Genomic DNA, 17,535 nt, shown 5'->3' on the forward strand with positions numbered 1-17,535 from the left:
TGTTTTTGTGGCTTGAGTCTGAGTCAATCAAGTCTCAGCCCATTCCTGGCAGATATTCAGGTCACAATCTTCCTTTAAAGTTTCATAGAACACTTGGAACTGGCTCACAAGCACAGGCACAGTAGCTTTGTATCCAGTGTTGAAAACTCAAATCAGTGACTCGGGCTTGAGTTACAAAAATGTGTGTTTTTCGGTGACTTGACAACTTTTGAGTCGCGCATGTGGAAGACTGAAAAAGACCCGAGTCAGGGACCCCCCTGATTCGGAACTTATCCCCACACTTGCTAACGTGAACCTGGCTGTGTCTGGGGGTGCTTACTTACTGTTTTTGCTGCGTGGAAAACCTCATGGGGCCAGCATTCCAATGGCAAGCAGCAGGGATTTCCAGATGGGAGGCAGGCAAGGGTTAATGAATCAGGAGAGGGGGAGGTGGAAGTGAGTTCTTTCTCCCCTTCTCTGATAGGAAGGAAGGAACCAACTATCATTGGGCAAGCTACAGGCATTTGAATATTTTTATTAGCTGAGGGAGAGCAGGAGGAGGTGTCCAAGGGTTTTCTTGCCTTACAATCTTGACTTGAGTCCATTAGAGTCACCAAAGGGTGACTTGGAAAGTGCCCCCCTTATGACTTGTTTTTGAGTCAAGTCGCGGAGGGTGGTGACTAGAGTCAAGCTGAGTTTTCCAAACACTGTTTGTAACTTATATACCTGATTTCTGGAGAAGCCCTTATTTGAATGGGCTGCTTTCGCCAGGCAACAGACATGATCAGGGCTGCTTCTTTTCCACATGGATGGCTTGCAGAAACGTTTTGCCTTTTCTGCCTTCTAAAACAGTATTTTAAGTGTCATTTATAGTTTTAAACTGTTCCATCAAAGGGTCATTCATTCAGTGGCAGAGGCCAGTTTCAATCAGTGAGGCTGAGAATTAAGGGATCCTCATTTAGTGGAGAGCATTAATTTCATTGTTCGTCACTTGCTGTGTATGCAGAAGCTTCAAGGTCTAATTCCTGACATTGCTAGGTAGGGCTGAGAACCTGGAGAGCTACTGCCAGTCAGTGTAGGAAACAATACTGAGCTACGGTATGGCATCTACATTCAAAGATTACAGCTCTGGTGTGTTGGTATGATGTGAAATATTTGATAACCTTTCCAACAATAAATGATTGTGGGTTATTAAATTGTAACTTATCTTATACTTCCTTCAGTGTTCTCAAAAGTGCACTTATATAGAGGTTTTGATGCATGCAAATTTATTTAAATGTAATGGGGCTGCAATCAGTTAATCAACAAATCAGTTAAAACCTTTTGATTGACAAAAATGGTGCCTCATATTTAATCAGGCAACATATTTAAAGAAAATGTTACTTTGTTAAAATAAGTACTTATTAGAGAAATTCAGGTTTATTTATTTTGTTTTAAAATATTTGCATCCATCCCTCCTTTCCTGTTCCTCGCTTAGAAAGGGCATTTGCTCTCACACTGGAGCCAGTCGGAGTTTTTTCTCCTGGGCAAACAGTAGCCATAAGGAGCCCAATTCAGACTGGAATTGCAGTGGGGACAAAGCGCTGAACCCCTTTTCCTGTCCCACCAGGTCACTGTCAGGATTGCTCCACCTCTGCGTGCTATTTATATTAGAAAACTTGAGCACACTGGCTCCAATCATGCAATGGTGTACTGTCTAGTTTGGCACTTTTGCTCTCTATCACCTTGTGGGGCAAGCCCCCTGTATTGTGGGGATGAAGACCCTTGCAAAGGGAGTTTCATATCATGAGATGGTAGGACTTTAGCGCTGTAGTAGTGTACAGTTGCAGCTTTCTTATTATAAGAAGACTGTATTTATTTTTTCTCATATACCTAAGGACTTGAGCTCTTTTAAGTTCATGACTGTAAATCAATTTAGATAGTGCCTCAAAGCATAGAGTCAAGAAACTGGCGTTGGTCCAGAGTGAATTAATCTGAAATTAATTTGATTTTGAAAGGCTCCATCTGGCTGTGTTTGGAGAAGCCAGTTAGACGGAGAGAGAAAGATATAAACAAATGATCATCTGTATTCTCTGTGCCAGATGTTTGGGGCTTTTTCTTTAAAAAAAACACACCACATAGGTTTTTTTGGGTTTTTTGGTTTTTGGTTTTTTTGAAAAAGTAAATGTTGATGGCACAGGCTCCCTTGAAGTGGCAATCCTATTACAAATTTTACAAATCAAACTATTTTCATTCCTGCTTTGTAATCAGAGGGAGAAAGGACAGGGGACAGGTGTGTAAGTGTCCCAAGATAGCAACTGAAAGAGAGAAAAAGGCATGAGAATTGTCAGGAAATTGAACAACAGGATCTGCTTTCACATGGAATAAGCACAGTTACAATTAATATCATGAAAACTTGAATTGCAGGGTGCCCCCCCCCCACACACACATTCCCAGCAAAGCCAAACTTATAATTTGTTGTTCATTTCACAGGCCTGAGCCACCCCCTTTGCAGGTCTCAGAAATCCAGGACCTAATGCCCTTTCACGCGTGCAACCACTGCATGCCTTCCAAAATCTTCCCCCAATCGTGACATCCTACACATTCTTGCCATCCAAGTTTCCCAATGACCAAAGGTTAGCATGCAGAAGTTCCCAGATTTAATCTCCACATAAGGAAGAGACAAAATTCCATCTGAAATCTTGGAGAGCTGATGTTAACAATGCTGAGCTAAATGGACCAAAGGACTGATTCTTCCATTGACCAGAGAGGTGTTCCATTAAATAGGTGATCCCAGAAGACTCACTCAAAGAGACTCTGTCTAGGATACTCTTCTGTTTGTTCACATGTAGTCTTTCCTTGTTCTCCTACCTCAAGGAGGGTGAAAGGGAAAAACTGAAAATATCCAGTCTATTCTAGCATTCTCCATAGGAGTGAAATCACCTGTGTGTCCCCTTCGGCCTACTTTGCTCTTCACAGTTGAAGCTGGTTGAGCATCTTGGCATTATGCCCAGACATTGCTATAAGCATGCTAGGTACATTTTGAGAAGAGGAGCGTGTATTGGCAGCAGATGTTCTCCAAGTCTCCTGACAACCTAGTATCTTTAGCTGTAGTTACCAAGCCGCAGACAGACCTGGCTTCCTTTGGTTCATTGGAGCTGAACTTTGGTCCATCCCTGAACTCCAGCCTTGGTGTATATCTCATGGCTGAATTAACATATCTCAAGCTCAAGTCTCCTCAAGGCCATCAGAGTAGTACTACTCAGCAAGGAGGTTGATTGCCTTCACACACTACTTGTAAGCTTCCTGAAGACATGGATGTCTGCTGTCAGAACCTGAATGCTGGACCAGACGATCCTTTGCTCTGATCCAGCCAGATTCTTCTAATGCTCTGAGGGTGCAATATGCTCCATGTAGGACTCCTAAGAGTTTGATAAGGCCCCATTTGGGGCCTGATATTTGGACAGCTCTGCTTTAAAGCATACCCTCCTGAAAAGCCCAATCTTATTTTTAAGGAACATATGTAGAAAAGGCAACTGTGTTTTGATTTTGGTCAAGTGCTTAGAGACCTTCTGAAATAAGCTTCAGCATCTCTTAAATCTAGCTGGTACAGTGGCACATGTATCTGTTCCAGTCCTGAAATGTGTGGCGTTGCATAGCATCTTTTGGAGTAATTGCTCAGCTTCAGTCCTTAGGGAGCTGGTGCTGGATTTCCAAACACAAATTTAGCAGTGTGAGCTTCTTTTTCCCTGCCTGATTTAGGCCTGATGCACAGCAAGAAGGATAACGAGAAGCTAGAATTGTCGAACTAGAAAATGGCAATAAACCGGGGAAGGGGGAAAAGGTATCTAATTTTACAAGAAAGAAAATTAAATGCATTTTTTGTGTGCCTTTTTTAAAAATACAACTAAAGCTGGGATTAGAAATCCTGTTAATGTATTATTCCCTCCCCCATACACACATTACACACAGTAGTCTTTCATCAGCTGTGACATCATTATACCTCTCCTTAAGCCCTCGTACTGGTTCTCCATTGCACTTTGTCAAACCTTTGTTAAATCAATGTCCTGTTGCATCACTGTCAAACCTCTAATCCTTTTAAAGCTGCCCATCTCGCTGTCCTTCTGACCATGTGCCCGTTCCAGAGCAATGAAAAAGGGAGCTTTGCCATTAGCCTCAACAAGATGTGGGCTGATGCTTTTCTTCCTGTTTCTTTTCTCCACAAGTTAGTTCATTATCTGGCTCCTTTTGTCTCCTACTCGCATTCCTGCCAATGTGCCAGCCTTATCTTCTAATTAGCATTTGTATCAGACTTGCTGACGATTCAAATGTTTTTGTTATTGTTTTAATAAATGTATGAACTGGACAGTTGGCTGAAATGTTTTTGACCAGTCAAATGCTCTAACAAATGTTCCAGCACTTACATGGTTGTGCCAATATGGCATGCACTGCATCCTGCAGTGGGGGGAGGGGCAGTCAAGAGGGCCTCCTCAAGGTAAGGGCATGTTTGTTACCTTACCTTGGGGCTGCATTGCAGCTAGGTCAGTGCTGGAACGTTGGTTAGGACTGCGCCCATAGTCTCATATTCGCATAGTTCTTCATTTTTCTAGAACAGAAGGCAATTTGCGGGGAAGCCACTCCAGGGTCTGTTTCCATCCAAAGAGAGGCTTATGATGATCTTGTGATACTACATGGACAGCACTAGTCTGTAAAACGGCATCAGATCTTCCAAGAACAATAGGAACTCTTTGTAACCTCCAATGGCTTTTTCTGCCAATCAGCTGCAAAAATCAAATGTTGTTTCCTTCACTGGCTGCATTCCAACTCCCTGCTGTTTCTCTCCCTTCTCTATCCAAGCTTGTGGGTGTGTCATAACTAGTAGCTGCCCAGCATATTCATTAAAGACGCATTTTCTAGTCATTGAGCCAGCATCTTCAGCTTACATTATTGGCTGATCATTAGCATGCAATCAAGTTATACAAGCGGTGGCCTTCCCTTCACTTGACACAAGAGCATTTTTGTGAGTGTTATCCCTTTCCTTGGGAAACTTCCAGATACAAGATTGGCTTGACAGGTGCAGTCTGCTCCTTGCACTGAAAGTTATTGGTATTGTATTGCTTCCTAGTCACTGTTCTTTATACTGATTGGCAGAGGCTCTGCAGGGTTTCAGGCAGGGGTCTGAAGCCAGAAACTGAACTTGTGCTCTTCCACTGACATGGAAATCACGGAGATGGTTCAGACATACCAAACCATTATTTCTTATGCTGATGTCTTAACCAGTGTTATCCCACAAATCATAGTTTGCAGGTAGACACAAAACCAGGATTTGAAATCAGGGATTTGAAACTGGCATGCAGACCACATTGTGAATACATTGCTGTTTGGTTTGGAACAGTTGGAAATGGTAACTCTGGTTTGGAATGTAACTCCACCCTCAGAGACGCTCTGTGGAGACCTAAGTATTCTCGGGAAAGGCAGGGGAAGAGAGAAGCCATGTTTTGTTTTGTTTTGTTTTCCCCTATTGAGCACCCATCTTAGTTTTGTGTCTGAAACTGTAGTTAGTTTAAACTATCTGTGGCATTACATCTGAACAGCCATTGCAACAGCCAAAGCCAATGAATCTAATTAATTTCCACATTTTTATACCCCCTTCCTCCAAGCTCAGGGTGGTGTAAATAGTTGCTTCTTTTTGTTCTCACAGCAACCTTGTGAGGTAGGTTATACTGAGAGATAGTGACTGGCCCAAGGTCACCCAGGCAGCTTCATGGCTAAGTGGGGATTTGTACTGAGATCTTTCAAGTCTAACAGCACAACCACTACACCATCCTGCCTCTCTAGGCAATTGAATGTTACTGCAACACAAAGACAAGTGACACGCAAAAAACTTCCAACCCTCTCCTTTTGCTGCAAAGAGAAGAAAGAAAACCCTGCATCAGCCTTCCTATTTGCTATTGTAGCATTCATGACTTCGTAGGTGGGAAAGGACTTAAAGGCAGTTGTAAAAATGTGCCTTACCACATGTGTTATACATTGTCGGAATAACTGAAATAATAAAGCAGCTGAGTTTGATCCATGGGAAGATGAGAAGGTGCAGCATATTTCTGCCTGCAGGATCAGGTAGAGAGAAACGAAAAGGGAGTCAAAGGGTTTGTCTCAGATGCATGCCGAGGCAGGAATTGAGAGGTCTTGTCTAAAGCAGCCGCCTTGCTGAGACCCAGGATCAAGTTTCACAGTGTCCGTAAAAGGATGTCTGGGGCTTAATTTTTCAGACATGATTCAGGGACCTGGGGGGCAGAGAGATAGAGATGGGTAATTGAAATGTCTCCCACTTGTGAAATGAGCCAAGGTTAGGCACATTGCAAAATTGGTGATCAAACTTTTCATCATTGGTTTTGAAATGTGCCTTTCATGTCATTTTCTCCCTCCCTTCAGGACCCAGGAGAAGTGCAAAACTTAATAGAGGTATATCAATGTGTTCAGGTGTGCTTATGCTTCAGAAGACATGGAGCAGACGCCTAAATAAATTCTCTTTGTGCCAGTTTGTGGCCTTGAGGCAGAGTTTGCACATGACTTCCCCTGCCACAGTTTAATTTTTTTTTCTTCCATTGTGAGTTTGTCCAAGATCTTACCTTCTGTCTCCTGGCTTTAACCCTTGAATGATATAGACCAGTGGTTCCCAAACTTGTGGGTTGTGACCTACCAGGTGAATCAGAAATGGGGCATTCCCCCTTAAGGGGATTGGTCCAGGAATGGGTCCCCAATGCCCCACAGCAATCACGGTGCTGTGGGGATCCAGGGACATCACCACATACTTGGGGAGTCCTGCAGCCTCCTGGAGGCTTACGGTCGCCTCTGTGACCCTCCGCGCAGCTGCAGTGAACTCTGATCTGCTATCAGAGCTCACTTTTGGTTTGAGCAATCCTTCCTATGGCATGCCAATTACCAGAGAAAATCAGAATCTGAGATATTTTCATTTGGGGGTATGAAGACTACTTCATACCATAGGTTAGCGTTCCAGCCATGAGAGCAGTCTCTCCATCTGGATTGCCTGCTGCTGCAATTTTCTTCTGCAAACTGGGCAAGGGTGCTTGTAAAAGTTTTTTAATTATTTCAGAAACTATTCGCAATTCACCAAAAATCACCTCGCACCCCACTGGTGGGTCCCGGCCCAAAGTTTGGGAAACATTAGTGTACTGTATTTTAAAGGATTAAGTGGTGCTGTTGATCAGAATTTTGCATGCATCTGCAAATATGTTTGGGAAAATGTAAGATTTGTACCATTTTTACAATGTTCAAAAATCAAATATTTTTGAAGTAATACCATGTCTCCCGCAAATAAGACCTAGTGTGTTTTTTGAGAATTGGTGAAATATAATACCTACCCTGAAAATAAGACCTAGTTGTGATCAGGGCCAGGACAGGGGGGTCGGAAGGGGTCCTCAGGCGGAGGGGTGGAAAACGTCACCGGGAACGCTGCACTCCGTGGGTGCCACCTAGAAAGCGCCTGCTGTGCTGCCTTGGGCAGAGAACGCTGAGGAGGAACTGAGGCGGGAAGCAGCAAGCGAGGCAGCCCTGCCGACCGGGCTCTGAAGCTCTCCACACCTTCCAGGGATTAATTAGTAATTAATATAGTCCCATTAACTATAAAGGGACTGACTTCTGAGTAGGCAGGCAGGCAGGCATCCTCCTGAGTGCTGAGGGGACACCCTCTCCACACCTTCTAGGGAGTAAGTCCCATTAATTATAAAGGGACTGACTTCTGAGTAGGCAGGCATCCTCCTGGGTGCTGAGGGGATATTTTTATTTGGTATATTTTTATACATGAATGACTGTGGATTGTTGTACATTTAAAAAAAAAATAAGACCTACCCTGAAAATAAGACCTTGTGTGTTGTTTTTTTTTGAGCCAAAAAAAATATAAGACAGTGTCTTATTTTCAGGGAAACAGGGTAGTTTCCTCTTCCTGAACAAAGAAATTAAATGCTCTGCCCCTTTGGGCATGTTTTGGTTTTGAATAGAGTGTGAGCACAAATCAAGACAAAGCCCTGAGTGTGATAGTGAATGGCCCTGTCATTCTCATGTCATGCATGTCTATACCTGAGTACTCGTTTTTGGGTACTCTGTTCTGTGGTTCATTTTTACAGACCAACAATCCATGAATACTGTCCATTGCTTGTACCTTCATTGAATGGAACATGTGAATAACTGTACCCAGGCACAGATTACAAGTGATTTTTATCCAGGTATGCAGATGTATCTGGATACAGTTTAGCATGGGCAGTGGCGTAACTAGCCCAGTTGCTACCTGGTGCAAAGAAGATTCCATAGCCCCCTTCCCCTGCAATGACATCAAATTTAATTAATTAAATTAAATTACCATGGGACTGCATTATTACTACATCAGAGCTGGAAAGTTGGACAGGTTTGGGCCCTATGCATGTTTACTCAGAAGTAAGTTCCATAATAGTCAGTGGAACCTACTCCCAGGTAAATGTGGATAGAATTTCAGCCTTGCTTACTTCTGTAAATGACCACAAATCTATAAGGCATATCTATATGCCTCATATCTATAAGGCAAATCTATAAGGCAAATCTATAAGGCAAATCTATAAGGCATAATTTAGAGCCCCCTATGCCTGTCTTCTCAGAAGTAAGTCTCATTATAGTCAATGGGGCTTACTCCCAGGAAAGTGTGACTAGGATTGCAGCTCCAGGGAGTTCCAGGCGTGGAGCGAGGGGCTAAACTGTTGCCCCCACCCCCGCAGGTTTGTGTGCTGCTGCTGCTTGTCACAGTTCGAGCACTGTGTGCGTGCTTTGCTAGCGCTGGGACCACAACTGAGACTGGGCTGCAGGCACCGCGAAGCAGAGGAGCAACAAGAAGCAGTCCTGTCGCTGCAAGCCCCTCTCTCCTGCAGCCGAACTGTGAGCCCCTCGCCGTGCAGGCAGCAGAGAGGAGAGACTCAGGCTTGGCTGCAGGAGAGGGGGGCGCATGGCGTGGTGATGGGACTGCTTCTTATTGCTCCTCTGCTCCGCAGTGCCTGCAGCCCAGCCTCAGTCACCAGCCCTAGCGCTAGCAAAGCGTGCACAAAGTGCTGGGACCAGTGGCAAGCAGCACCAGCACATGGCCCCCAGGCAGCTGAGGTGGTGATGGCAGCAGCGGCAGCAGCTGGGGAGGCGTGTGCTGCAGTTCCATCTCTGCTGCTGGCTGGGGGAGGGAGCGGGGGCAACACTTTAGTCTTGCCTGTCTCCTGTGCACGTGGCACGAGCTGAACTGTTCCCTCCTCCTCCCCCAGCCGGCAGCGCTGCTGGGGCGGTCACGGCGAGCAACCAGCAGCAGCACATGCCATCCCCAGCTGCTGCCACCACCCTCTCAACTACGAGGCTGACTCTTCCATGCTCCTGCAGCCCAATGTATGATGCAGCAGCGCGGAGCGCAGGTGTCAACTGTTGCCCTCCCCTTAGGCTCCTCGCTCCTCCGTGCACCTGCAACAGCCCGACTAGTGCATGCAGGCATTGGGCTACAGGGTGGGAGGGGCTACAATGTGCAGACTATAATTTGTAGCCCACGATTTGTAGCCCCCCCACCCTGCAGCCCGGTGCATTTGCTGCCTCCTGCACCACCTTAGCTACACCACTGAACATGGGAATAATCTTTTGAGTAGTGTTGTTGCTGTTTTAGTCGCATTTTTATAATTCTATATTGTGAAATATATGGAGCTGGCCTAAATCATTTTGATGCTAGGGTCTGAAAATCCAAATCCCCCTTCTAAGATACGGTATGAATACAAAATTGATGAACAGCTACTTTTGTGAAGCTTCTATTATTTCAGGGGAAACTTCCCATTGGATTGGGCCTCAAAGGTCTTCTGCCATCCTTAACAATTCCTCAGATCTGCTCATCTTGACTGGTGATAGGATTTGATAAGCCTTTGGTGCTTTGTAGGTCTTCCTTTAAACCTCTTACACAACAAATTCCATTTTAAGTAACTTTTTTTTTCCCAGTGGAAAGCAACTAGGAAGTTCAAAAAATACAGTTAGCAGCACCCTGTTAAGGTAGAATACAGTCATGTAGTCAACTGAGTAGTAGCAAGAATGCTTTGTTTTCAGGGTATTTGTACAGGCATGTCTCCATATCCATGCAGATATGGGCAAACACCTTCCCCCCCCCCTTGCCTCCAGAGGGTCCTCTGAGTTCAGCAGTAAAAAAAAAGCTACTTCCGGTTTCTCTGTGAAACCAGAAGTGATGTTTTTAATGCCTGGCAAACATCCACAGCCTCTGCTGGGCTCAAAGGACCCTCCAGAGGTGAGGGGAGCAGAGCTGTATTTTGTGTCCTGTACTGCACACATGTGGAAGGGCTGATGCAGTCTGCAAGTTCATTACAGGCATCTTGCATTACTCATAGGATATCTTGCCAAGGATTTCCTACGCTTTAGCACATGACCTTTCTTATTTCAAAAAACACGTTATGGGAAAAAAACAACCCACTGCCCCCTTTCTCTCTCTGTGTGTGTACATGCGCACATGTTGCAGCTCTGTTTTGCAGAAAGCAGTGTAATTGAAAAGTAGCCCCCATATGTCTTGAAATGGCCTTTTTTTCCAAGATCCACAAACACCATTTTGTGACTTGTGCTTGTTGCCCGCTTTGGACGTGATGGATTCAACTGTGGCTTGCTGAGAATGGCAGTCAGAGAATAACGCAATGAATAAATTTGTATTGTTTTCTGTTCGTGGCATTAACATGGTATTTTGTTGATGGTAGCATTTAGTCTGGCAGTTAGTTGTGTTCTATTTACCCCTCTATTGCCTGTTCCTTTTTTTCTGCATGAGAGCAAATGGCATTATTTCAGAAATGTTCCCTCTGACAACACTCTCCTTTTTTCCTCTGTCTCTCATTCCATTCTCTAGTAACGGCACAGCTAACAAGATGAATGGAGCTTTGGATCACTCAGACCAACCAGACCCAGATGCCATTAAGATGTTTGTTGGACAGATCCCTCGTTCATGGTCAGAAAAAGAGCTAAAAGAACTTTTTGAGCCTTATGGAGCTGTCTACCAGATCAACGTTCTCCGAGATCGGAGTCAGAACCCTCCCCAAAGCAAAGGTAAAACAATGTTAACATGGTGGGCTGAGAGTAGGGAACTTGGTTTTTTCTCATCAAACACTACTTCTATGTTTTCAAAAATTTTAAAGGCAATATTTTTAAAGGTATTCAATATTATTTAAAGGCAGTTGTAACTAGGAAGGCTTACATTTGGAAACTCTTTAACATGTGACAGAATTTTGTGAGAAAAGCCCATCATGGATTCTTGCTGGTATCTGCTTTCTAAGATTTGCAGTTTAGAATCACTGTGGTATGTTAAAGGGAAGGTGGGCTTTGGACTGTGTCTGGTACAATCAAAAACTCGCATTCCTTGCAGAAACTACAGCTTTGTAGCATCTTGAAATGAACACATTTTGTCATGGGATAATTTTTATATGCAAATATCAGTGGCATGGAGTAGACAATGTGAGTGTCTATTGTAGAGTGTCTATAGCCAAAAGGCAAAACTCTGGACAGTTGCAATCCCATGGTTAGCTCATGAAAAATGAATTTTCTGCTTGATCTCTTAGAGCTCTGCAGTATGTTATGTGGTAACAAACCTAGCAGCACAATCCTAACTTGTACTGGAACAGGCAGGCTGGCGGACCTGCGCTGTATCCAGCGTACGTTTGGGAGTGACTGTGGCTCAGCCCAAGGCAAGGGGAAATAATTCCCCTTATTCTGAGTAGAGCCACAGCAGCCCCAATGGGTCCGCTCTGATCTGTGCCACCTGAAGAGGTGGTGCAAATCCGAGCAACCCAGAGCTGCTCCAGGCTACCCAAAAACGGGACTAGGATCCGCCATAAGTGCCAGATCCTGACCTGCTTCGTGCTGCCTGCCCATTTGCCCACAGGGCTGCTTGCTGCCTGCCCTCTCCCCACCCCAAAACGCCTCCTCCCCACCCTCACCGGACCCTCACCGGACCGTGCCAGCCAAACTCGACCAGTGCAGACTCACCAGGCTTTGGCACAGCAGAGGCAGGATGCAGCCTCTGCAGACCATCACACATCCTTGTGCTGGCCCAGCTGACTCTGGAGTGGGTGCATACATGCTTTATGGCACATTTTTTATCCTCCTGGGCCAGCGCAAGGGACTTAGACTGGCTCAATAAGTGCTTAGGATTGCACTCTAGATATCCCTGCCAGCCTTGGCATTCACACTATATTTTAGGAGTACACCTAAACATAGTAATGTGTAAAGTAGACCCCGTGCCTGACCTGAGGATTCTGTTGGATATGTATAAGTAGGAAGCCTATGCCAGAGGGCACCATGTTGCTAAGGTAACATTGGAAAAGTCCCTCAACCACTATGTCGCCGTGCTGCCTTTTTGCTCTATGTTTAGGGCACTTCTCACCCAGACTTGGATTAACTAGTTCTCATAAAACATGCTGGTGAGGGAAGTGGCCCTTTTAGAACCTTTTCTTGGGAATCCAAACTACCTGAATGCCATTCTCTTCTCAGTCCTGTCCCCACCCCTGCCTGCCAATGTCTATTTGGATTAAGAAATATCTTAGACTGGAGATATTTGTTATCTGAGCAGAATGTCCTCAACCTGTGCCTTTTATTCCTTCAGTGCAATCAAATAGGTGGGCTCCTTAAGGAGCCTGGATTTACTGTGGTCTATGACACTGTGAATAAACAAACATCAACTTCTTTTAGACCATTCCAAATGGAATGGACAGTTCTTTTTAAAGGGCACACCTCCCATTTCATAGCAATGATGGAACACTAGGTGGTGATTAGTGCTGAGGTGAAAGAGGGGAGGATGCTTCTTATGAACCTTTTATTTTTCCTGCCCCATTGCAGGAAAAAACTATCCCATTGCAGTAGTCCATGAGAAGACACTGCAAAGGTGGGAGAGTGTTTGTGCACTGAATGGGAAAATTTATTGAGGCAGAAAGGGGAAATGTGTCCCTGTTGCTGTGACAACCAGGTTAGTGCTCCTTGTCTGGTGGTCCATGAAACTGTCAGTACATCACAGTTGAACTGGGAATATCTGTTCAGTTTCCTCAGCAACTCTTCTGTTCTATCCTCTCTTTTAAAGTGAGGGCCAAGTGAAGGCTTGTCTTCTGTAATGTATAGCTAGATTTGATTGGCTACATGGTACCACGCCATCATCACCTTCATTGCAGGATCTCTGATTACCTGGGATCTCTTTGAGAGAAGTTGAAGCCCTGAGGAAACAAAAAAAACAATGAATTGTGCAGAAGCAGCTGCTAAGAGGGGGCAGTGAACAGCAGGAGAATAAACACACACTAAAAAGGCTTTGGAGAGTTCTTTGGGGGGAACATTTCAGACCTACCCCAGCTCCTTTTTGTGCCAAAAATGCTCATGCCAAAACAGTGGGCTCAGTCTTAGTGAGGATGGTATTATGGAAAGTTTGAGAAAAGTTCATTGAGCATCATTTTTCTCCTTTCTCCCCGATGATGATACTTATATATCACTCTTCAGCAGGGGCAGTTTACAAAGCAGTTTACGATATTGTGGCTATCCACTGGTCACACTGATGTTATTGAGGAGAGCTCCTTCTCTTCAGTTGCTATTCCGTTTTTAAACAGTAAGCAAGTTGCCAACCCTCAAGGTTGTGTTGAATATTTGGAAAACCTACATTCAGAGGTTCAGAAGTGAAATAAGACCTCAGACAAAGCTACCCCCAGTCTGAAAAAACTTTGTTCTGGTTTCAAATGCTACTTTGCATAATTAAAAGCTAACTCATTCAATACAGTTAGTTTGCTGATGGTAACTAACATTTGTAGAGTTCAAAAAGGATGACAGGTAGATATATTCATGGAAGTCAGTTATATCAATGACTGCTTTCCACCATAGCAAGGAATGAATGAATGGTAGTAGCTTGACATTTTATTTCACAATGGCTTCCAGAGCCACTGTTGGTGATCACCATGAGACACAGTACAGTGTGTGCACATCCTTATGAATTTACCAAAATGTGAGTTTACAGTGGTATACAAAATATTTAAGTTCGGTGTGTGGTTGCCATTGAACCTAATCAGATGCCCAGAAGTTGGCACCTGGCATTCTAAAATTTCTCCACATACACCTAGGGATTCCAGTGCACATAGTAAAGTAGTCAGAAAATGGCTGATGATGACAGCTGGTTTTCAAATGCATGTCCATCCATGGCTAAACTTCCTCTGAATGAATGGATTAAAAAAAAAAAAAAGTGGTTCTCAAACTTTTTAGCATTGGGATCCACATAAAAAAGTTTCACTTTTCCTATGGCTATAACGGTGATTGAACAGCAGTGCTCTCACAAATTAGCAGGTTGTTTAACCTTTGATGCACATAGCCTAATCTACACTGTTTGTTTTGTGAACCACCAGAAATTGGTTCATGACCCACTGGTGGCCCATGGACCCACAGTTTGAGAACCACAGTTTTAAAGCTTTGTGGATGAGTGAGAATATATGAATGCTAGGCCTGTTTGTGTTTAATCTTTGAAGCATTCCCATGAGCAAACTATCAAATGATAAAAATTCATGTGTGAACTGTGACTATGGACACAATCCTAACTTGCACTGGAACAGGCAAGCCAGGAGGCTTGCGCTGTATCCAGCGCAGGATTGTGGCCAGAAGTGGCTTAGCCAGAGGCAAGGGGAAACTTTTCCCCTTACCCCTGGGTAAGGGCTGCTGGCACCTGTGGGTCTCCTTGGACTTGCGCCACCTCCTGAGGTGGCTCAAGTCAGAGGAGAGCAGAGTGGCTTGAAGCCGCTCCGTTCGCCCCAGGAACGGGAGTTGGGATAAGTGCCAGATCCCAGCCCTGCATCCCACTCCCCGCCCGTCTGCCCGCCCCCAGGGCTGCCCATTGCCCTCCCTCTCCCTGCCCAGGAGCACCTCCCTCCCTCCTCCTCCCCACCCCCACGCCTATCTTTCATCCTTGCATTGGCTCATCTGAGCTGATGCAAGGAGCTGGGGGGGAAACTGGCACAGAGGCTTCCGTCAACATCCCAGGCTGGCACTTCTCGGAGTGCCGGCCTGGTTTCCTTCCAAGGAGGTGCAAGCATGCTTTACGGCATGTTTGCGACCCTCCCAGGCCAGCCCACAGGACTTGGGCCGGCATAGGGTGCAGTTTGGATTGTGCCCTTAGTTTCTTTGTAATGTTGGAATCATTCGACCTGAAAGTCCATGTATACACCAAAGATGATTACTCAGACTCTGAAACTGTGTTTCAGGTGTACCTGTTTTATTAGATCATTTTTCAATTTCTTGGTTCTCTGATAAAATTTCCAGAACAAAATTTTTGTGGTGGGTTTCAAATGCTGAGCATTTGGTTTCAATGCTCAGGCTGCAATCCTATCCACACTTACCTGGATTACCCCATATAGCCCCATTGACTATAATGGGACTTAGTTCTGAGTAGACATGCTTAGGATTGGGCTCTCCATTCAGACATCACATCACTGTGCTAACTGTGGTTTATAATGTAAACCGTGGTTTCAATGACCAAACATACATCAAGCAAACTGCCTGAATTTAGCCATTGCAGGGGCATGTGATCCCCAGCCAAAAGGTCCTGAAGATGGACAGTTGGCAAAGGTGTATATTCTAATTGGCATCATCCTAACCGTGCAAACGCCCCCAGGCTTCCCAGTGACAATGTTTCAGAACATTTGATTATTTTTGTTGGGGGAGGGGGAGATTTCCCTCCGGCTCAGCTCTGTTTCTCTTGACATGGGCAAAAGAAGCTTCTCCCAACAGGGGCAATGAGAAGATCTCTTTGAGCTGCTTGTGAGGCTGCTGTCTGAGCTCCTTACAGTTCTTGTCAAAAATAACTGAAGGCTCCTGCTTCCTCCTCTGCTGTCATTACCAACTGCCTTCTCTACCCTCTAACTACAAATGTCCTACTTCACTTGTTTTCATGGCTTCTCTATGCTGCTGCCAATTTTGTATGGCAGGCACTGAAGGTGGAAGCAGTGAGCAGTGTATTCTGAGGCATTTATCCTCCAGCTCTCTAGAAATTGGACTGTAAAGTTCCCAGTTCTACAACTCCTCAAGCCTAACTTCTGTAATTGGAATAAGTTTTATAGAATTCTTCTGCAAAATTTAGATGTGTGTGTGAGTGAGTAAGAGAGACAGAGAAGAGAGAGGGGGATTCAACCCAAATGTTGTGGAATTCTGTCATTCTTTCCTCAACATTTTGTTTTAAAACCCTGAACCTCCCCCAAACAGGGTCTAAGTGGAAGAGACTCAGAGCGCAATCCAAACCTGCGCTGGAGCAGGCAAGCCAGGAGGCTTGCGCTGCATCCAGTGCAGGTTCGTTGGCTGCATTGGCTGAGCCAGAGGCAAGGGGAAGGCTGAGCCAGAGGCCACTGGGTAAGGGCTACTGGCCCCAATGGGTCTCCTCGGACCTGCGCCACCTCTGGAGGTGGCGCAAGTCTGAGGAGAGCGGAGCAACTTGAAGCTGCTCCGTCCTCCGCAGGGACGGGGGTTGGGAACCGGCATAACTGCCGGGTCCCAGCCCTGCCCCCGGCTCCCTGCATACCTGTCCCCAGGGCCCGCCATTGCCCGCCCTCTCCCTGCCCAGAAACGCCTCCCTCCCCATGTCTACCTTTGCTGCTTGTGTCGGCTGCAAGGAAGCCACCACAGAAGCTTCTGCCAGCCTCCGTGCGTTTACGGCACGTTTGCAACCCTCCTGGGCAGGCCCAAGGAGGGATTGTGCCCTCAGAGAGAGAAATGCTGCTTAAACCTTTTCCCTCCTATTTGGGGGGGGGGGGAGGAGAGGTTCAAATGCCTGTGAATGAAGAAAACAACTTAGGAAGAGCAACTTTGACATATTGATCATCAATTGATTAGCTTAGAACTGAACCCTCAACCTTCTGTTCTGCCAATCTGAACAGACAGTATGGAGCCAGCTGTATCAGTGATCAGCCTAATATAAGGCAGCTTAATTTGTTCAAATCCATTTGTATGTTGGTGGCCCTCAAAATTCATGGGCAGCTTTTTAAAGAATTATACAAAATATAGCAGTCCACTTGCAAGGATGAGTCACCAGGAGCTACTTTAGTCAAGTCCAACACCTGGACTGACTCCTTCATCTTCCAGCCACAACTCATACTGTTTGTTGTAACTGACAATGCTCCAAATAATAGACAACTCTAGAGATGTTCTAGTTAGTCTTGTAGTCTCCTAGTATCTTAGATCTATAGTAAATTCCTGCTAAACTGCAAAAACATAAAGCTGCTACAGAGGCAGACATTTGTTCCATTTTTTTGTACAGTCCTGGCTACTCTGATCAGCAATGGATCTCTAAGGGCTCAGGACTAGAACTTCTACTGGAGATGGTAGGCACTGAACCACGCACTTCCTGCATGCGGACCAGGTGCTCTGTGGATGAGATATGGACTGTAATTTAAACTTCTGCTTGCCTTTTATGACTTACTTGCTTATTGTTAAACTGTAAATGGGACATTGTTCTTAAAGGCAACTGTGGTGGAAGAAGGGAGGGGCAATATGGACGTAGTACCTAGCAGTTAGTAA

At 45.1% G+C, this 17,535-nt stretch overlaps 1 protein-coding gene across 14 annotated transcripts in view; it reads left to right on the forward strand.

Annotated features, from left to right (window-relative positions):
* Positions 1 to 17,535, forward strand: part of CELF2 (CUGBP Elav-like family member 2) — a 503,139-nt gene that overhangs the window by 311,063 nt on the left and 174,541 nt on the right. For all 14 annotated transcript variants that reach the window (XM_066633616.1, XM_066633614.1, XM_066633615.1 and 11 more), the window contains one exon: positions 10,865 to 11,061. In XM_066633616.1, the coding sequence (XP_066489713.1) occupies positions 10,865 to 11,061 (197 nt within the window). The remainder of the gene's footprint in view (positions 1 to 10,864; positions 11,062 to 17,535) is intronic.

This window comes from Tiliqua scincoides, chromosome 7 (assembly GCF_035046505.1).
Source record: "Tiliqua scincoides isolate rTilSci1 chromosome 7, rTilSci1.hap2, whole genome shotgun sequence".
In the NCBI taxonomy this organism is placed as follows: Eukaryota; Metazoa; Chordata; class Lepidosauria; order Squamata; family Scincidae; genus Tiliqua; species Tiliqua scincoides.